This window comes from Eschscholzia californica, unplaced genomic scaffold (genome assembly GCF_041429995.1).
Source record: "Eschscholzia californica isolate CP2 unplaced genomic scaffold, dmEscCali1.0.p SCAF_2, whole genome shotgun sequence".
NCBI classification, from domain to species: domain Eukaryota; kingdom Viridiplantae; phylum Streptophyta; class Magnoliopsida; order Ranunculales; family Papaveraceae; genus Eschscholzia; species Eschscholzia californica.
In genome coordinates this window covers 3,337,036-3,343,035 of record NW_028238309.1, presented here as the reverse complement: position 1 = coordinate 3,343,035, position 6,000 = coordinate 3,337,036, and the positions used below count along the sequence as shown (strand labels likewise).

Here is a 6,000-nt window from a genome sequence, read left to right as displayed (position 1 = left end):
TTAGAAAGAAATAGCAAATCTAAAACTATAAACCTATTTAACAGAAGATGAGATTATATAAACAGATTAACTTACAACAAAAACATGAACATATTAAATCTACTAAGAGACAATACTAGCTAATAAAACTACACAAACTTAACATGAGATAGCATAGAATTAAAGAGAGATTAAGAGTTATACTGCCCTGCAAATGTTGAAGGAAGACTAGATTGGGTTAGATTTACTCCTTTGTTCCATGGAAGAACATGGTTGTTGCTGTTTGTTTCGCCTCAATCCTAGTTGTTACCTTCCGATGACTGCAAAAGGAAATGACTCAACTTACGCTGAAGGGGAGATCATCACTGTTTGGATCCCCAATCCTTCCCGAAGATACCCCATAAATGGTAAACACCTAGATGTGACTGATATAATATAGGTTGATTAAAGTGGAGAGATAATCTGCAAGTGTGTAGAGGTTGTTGTTGTGGTGGTATATTTAGAACTATTTGAAGTCTAAAGGTAAAGGTTTACTTGGGGTTTCTTATTTCTGTTAATTGGGAGAGAATAATGGATGCTAGATGATGAGTTTTCGTATGTGGTGTTATGATGGTAGGTTGGATGAGATGGTGTTATTGCATGTAAGATTTGGATGGAGGATTAGTTGGATTTGGTTGATATTGGAGTAGTTTAGGGTTTACTTGGGGGTTCTTATTAAACCTTAACATAGTGAAGAACTTTATTTATGTTATAGTTGTTTTTTTTTTTTTTTTTTTTTTCTGAAACCAAGGGAACAAATTCCATTAATAAGTGATTGAATCACAATGATTACATGGATGAATTCTTATTTCTCTCCTCTGAATACTTCATGAGAGTTACATGCCTTTAAATGTAAAGTGCCTCATGAAGAGAAAGAAATTGGACTAGACACAGACACTATTGAGATCCTAAAGATCCGAGAAAAAGACCCTAAAGGTCTGACAAAAAGGATCCTAAAGATCCGTGAAAGGAGACCCTAAAGGTCTGACTAAAAGCAAATTACAACAATAATAATAGAAATCACAAAATAAGAAAATACTAAATTTACATCCCCTTCGTTTTCGCCGGAAAAACTGCCATCATCGCCGGAAAACCGTCGCCGGAAAACCACCGTCATCACCGGATAACCGTCACCACCGTAGAAAAAACCGCCGTCATCACCGGAAGGAATAATCAACTCAGCAAGTCTCAACGAGTCAATTCCTTCTTATTTGTTATTGATGAAAGTGATTCCTTGTTCTTTCAACCCAGATCTACCATTGTTCATCATATACAAACAACCGTCATCACCGGAAGGTAATTTACTGTCTTAGCATTAAGATTAGGTGCACTTTTTAAAACAATTTCAACCCATTTTGAATCTTCTTCAAGAAATAATGTAAACCCATTTGGATTAAAAGATGCTCACATTAATGAATCGTGGCCTAATCCGAAAACTAAGAAATTACAGAGTGATTTTAATTTAAGAACATCAAATGAGATTTGAATCACAGAAAGAGATTGTCGTGGAAACAATGGTTGATGTTGCATAATGAAGAATTACTTGTAATTGAGTTGGTGTTGGATTTGAAACTACGAATCTTGAGTAAATTAAAGATGGGGATTGATTAAAACTTGTCATGAGAATCCAACCTGCGCTTATATCTGCAAATCTGACGATGGTGAATCGGAGTTTATCATGGAGGAGAAAGTATATCTGCAAATCTGACGATGTTATAGTTGTTGATGTCAATAGTTGTGGATGTTAATATACGAACTAGTTCAAAAAAAAATATTGCTAGTGAGAGGACTCAAACATACAACCTCATGGATATAAACCTCTTGCCTTACCAGCTAGGCTACTGAAGTCTTTAGTTAAAAAGCTCAACGCAAAGTATAAGTCAGGTGGGAAGACTCTGGCTACATCGTAAAAAGGCCAACAGAAGGTAGAAGCTACAGGTGGGAAGACCCGGGATGTAGCCCGGCTTAGCGCACCTATAGCTCCGCCCCTGCTGTTAAGGGTTTCATTCATTCACATCTTGGGAGAAAAAAGAGCAAGAAAAAAAACAAGAGAAAAGGGAAACAAGAATAAAGAACACGAAGATGACGAAAATTGCTACGATTCTAGCAATGGTTCTACTTTTATTCACAGTTCTTATCCCCATGATAGAACCAACTCGCGTACCAGACTTGTACTTTTATTTCTCAACCGGATAACTTCAATATTCCTATTATTGAGATTGTTTAGAATATTGCGGTTTAACATAGTGATAATTATATTTCGTAATTGATGCAGATAAGGCCGTTCCAGCAGGCAGCATCTAACACTAATTAAACTATTAAGAGTTTATATTATCCTCAAGGTAATTTTTGATTAATTATAGTTGGTGATATTGTTGATCTAGTGGATTGAAATCTCACTCATTGAATATTATACCTAATCCAGGGAAGGGCCAATCTCGACAAGGCCGTACCAGCCGCCAATCTCGACTAAGCTGTACCAGCAGCCAATCTCCACAAGACTGTACCAGCAGCTAAATGTTGTATTTAGTGATATTAAATGTATTTCAAAATATTTACCACTTTTTCTTTCTAAACATAAAATCTATTTACCAGTCTAAATATCACTTAAGATAAATGAACTTACTACTTTTCAAAGGTACCATTGGTTTGCACTTCCATTCTCAATCTCACCACCACTCATTGAGAGATAAGAGTGATGCAAATTGGATCTTTGATTAGATGAGACAAAATCCATTAATTAGCCTTTTGACATTTCATACAAAAGAGTTAATTTTTATTTGACCCCCTATTTTGTGACCAGTTTCCTTTATAGCCTCCAAATTTCTGTAAATTCAAATATGACTCCCTTTTTTGATGTAAATGTCCTAACTACCCTTCTTTTAAAATACTTTTTCAAAATAAAATTAAAAATAAAACCTTAATTCCACTTCATTTCCCTCTCCACCACACATCTCTCTCCACGTCACCTCCCTCTCTCTCTCTCCACCTCACCTCTCTCTCTCCACCTCACCTCTCTTCCCAACTCACCTTTATTCCCAGCTCACCTCTCTCTCTCTCTCTCCAACTCACCCCTCTCTCTCTCCAACTCACATTATCTTCTCCGACGAAAGTCGCCGACCGGAAAATTTTCCGACCGGCGACCTTCAAATTTTTTTTCTCTCATCTCTCTTTCTCTCTAACCACTCCGGCGAAGGGGGTTCCCTTCGCTGGAGTTCCGGTCTGTTTGAGGTGGTGAGTTGAAGAGAGAGAGAGAGGTGAGTTGGGAAGGAGGTGAGGTGGAGAGAGAGAGAGGGGTGATGTGGAGAGAGAAAGAGAGAGGTGACGTGGAGAGAGGTGACGTGGAGAGAGATGTGTGGTGGAGAGGAAAATGAGGTGGAATTAATGTTTATTTTATTTTATTTTGAAAATATATTAACGGGAGGGGTAGTTATGCCATTTACATGAAAATAAGAAACTATATTTGAATTTACAGAAATTTGGGAGCCATAAAAGAAGCTGGTCACAAAGTAGGGGGCCAAATAGGAATTAACTCCATACAAAATACTGGTGGAACTTGACTAGTGGAGTTTCATATTCAATGAACCTAGCTACTCACTTTAATGCAGTCACTTCAAAGACAAAAAAGAATTGATCAAAAATCACAGCCAAGAGCCACAACTCCTAAACCTGTCAATGGATATCTGAATATTCGACATCCGATCTGCATCCGCATTCCAATTTAAGAAAATATATGAACTTACTACTTTTCAAAGGTACCATTGGTTTGTACTTTCATTCTCAATCTCACCACCACTCATTGAGAGATAAGAGTGACGCAAATTGGATCTTTGATTAGATGAGACAAAATCCATTAATTAGCCTTTTGACATTTCATACAAATAATGCTGGAACTTAGACTGGTGGAGTTCTCATATTCAATCAACCTAGGTACTCACGTTAATGCAGTCACTTGAAAGACGAAAGAGAGTTGATAAAAAATCACCGTCAAAAGAATCACTACTCTGTCAATAGATATCTGGATATTCGACATCTGATCCGCATCCGTATTCGAATTTTAAAAAAAATATCTGAAATTTTGGATATCGGATACGGATACACTAATATTTGATCCGATAAATATCCGTATCTGATAAGTAATATACAAAAATAATATAAGTTTAATTTTATTCATAATAATAAATAAAATGTATGGTTGAGATTTATTATTTGAATCTAATGGTTAAAAAGTTAAAAGAAACATTTGAAATTTTGTTAAAATTTCGGATATTATTCGATATCCACTAATATTATCGGATTCGGATATTGATTTATAATATCCGTCGAATAATTATAGAATACGGATATTCGGATAGCTTATCGGATTCGGATACGGATATGCATATATCCGATCCGATAAGCTACCGTTTACAGGCCTAACTACTCCATCCTCCGTGGGGTCAACTTTGGGATTCAAAATGACTATAAAACATGATGATTTTGAAGAGTTTCATTCATTCATATTTTCAGAGAAGGAAAAAACAAAAAGAAAGAAGAAGATGATGAAGATTGCTATGGTTCCATTAATGGTGCTACTTTTACTCACAGTTCTTGGCCAAATGACAGTACAAGCTGGTGTATGGGGTGTGCTTCCAGACCTGGGCAACGCGGGTAATTCCCATTGATGATAAGATAGTAACAACAACTATTAAAACCTTACTAATAGAATTTTGCAACTGATGCAGGTAAAGGTTTAGGAACTGATGCGGGTAAGGCTATACCAGCCGCAGACAATGGCGTTACTGCAGGTAACGTGGGCAATGCCCTCAACAAGGCCTCACCACTAGGCAACTTTGCACCACCAATTCCTAACCTCACCACTAAGAATGTTCTTTACCCTCAAGGTAATATTGATTAATTACTGTTGAGGAGATCGATCGATTTAGAAAACTAATAAGTTCATTACTAATTTTGATAAATTTAGTCTCTTTTTACTTGTTTGTTTTGATGATGATGATGATGATGATTGGATGAAGCGTGTCCATGCTGCCAATGGGGATACAGTGGTCGAATTTACATCTTCAAGATGATATGTTGCAAGACCTACGAAACCAATAAATCACAAACCAGTGGTAATATATATAATAATACTAATAAGAATTTGATCAACTTGTTGTTATCAAATCTATGCTTGTGTCTTTACTTTTGCCTTTCTAGGCTCTATTATATGTTCCCTGTTTTTCTTATTTTAATTGTGATGTTCTTGTTGAATCTCTCTCTCTTATCTTAATTAATTGTGATGTTCTTGTTGAATCTCTCTCTTATCTTAATTGTGATGTTCTTGTTGAATCTCTCTCTGCGATAGTTCCACTTCGCTTACGAGAATGTTCGGAATCTGGACTATAGCTATACGCCTAGGTTTCGTAAGTAGTGAGACCTTTTGGGTGGCCTCGTGGAGCCTTCGCCAACAACAAAACCCCATACTTGTGGGTTTGGGCTTGGAGTGACAATCTCCTTACCTGCTAAGGCTAACATCACTCTCACCCTCTCTCTCTCTCAGACATTATTTAATTCTCAAAATATATCATTTAATCACAATATAGCTAAACTTGTAATCAAATTTACATCTATTCCCACTTTATATATGATAGTATAACAAATCGAGGTATATAGATGATATCAAGACATCAGAAGACTATAAAATTGTCAAGGGTCGAAAAGAAACATGTATAAGTGAGTGATCATGCAATGACAAATACACGAAGCTCACCTCTATCCTCCCTTGTAATACGGGTATCTTCGTATTACAAGATTTTCAAATCGATTTAGGGTTTAAAAAAGGATATAATTTAAATAGGATTTTCTCTCTCATCTATCATCTATTTTGAAACTGAGTCAAAACTTTGTCCAAACGGATATTTCCAAATCCCTTTTCTCTCTCTTCTTTACAGATTTGGAAATCAAATCAATTTGCACTCTCTTACTATGTAATTTTATTTCGAT

The 6,000-nt window shown here is 36.1% G+C and overlaps 1 protein-coding gene across 1 annotated transcript; it reads left to right on the top strand.

The window, feature by feature from the left end:
• Window positions 1-4,511: 4,511 nt before the first annotated feature.
• Window positions 4,512-5,310, top strand: LOC147555320 (uncharacterized). Its single transcript, XM_086663750.1, has 3 exons — window positions 4,512-4,668; window positions 4,743-4,901; window positions 4,982-5,310. Exons 1-3 carry the CDS (start codon window positions 4,557-4,559, stop codon window positions 5,029-5,031), a joined length of 321 nt encoding a protein of 106 aa, XP_086519876.1. The 5' UTR covers window positions 4,512-4,556; the 3' UTR covers window positions 5,032-5,310.
• The last annotated feature ends 690 nt before the right edge of the window (window positions 5,311-6,000 follow it).

Bases quoted from the DNA above. Each gene is read 5' to 3' on its own strand.
- LOC147555320 (XM_086663750.1), top strand. From the start codon at position 4,557: ATGATGAAGATTGCTATGGTTCCATTAATGGTGCTACTTTTACTCACA. The intron at 4,669-4,742 runs GTAATTCCCATT...CAACTGATGCAG, and splicing joins TCCAGACCTGGGCAACGCGG to GTAAAGGTTTAGGAACTGAT. The intron at 4,902-4,981 runs GTAATATTGATT...TGATAAATTTAG, and splicing joins GAATGTTCTTTACCCTCAAG to TCTCTTTTTACTTGTTTGTT.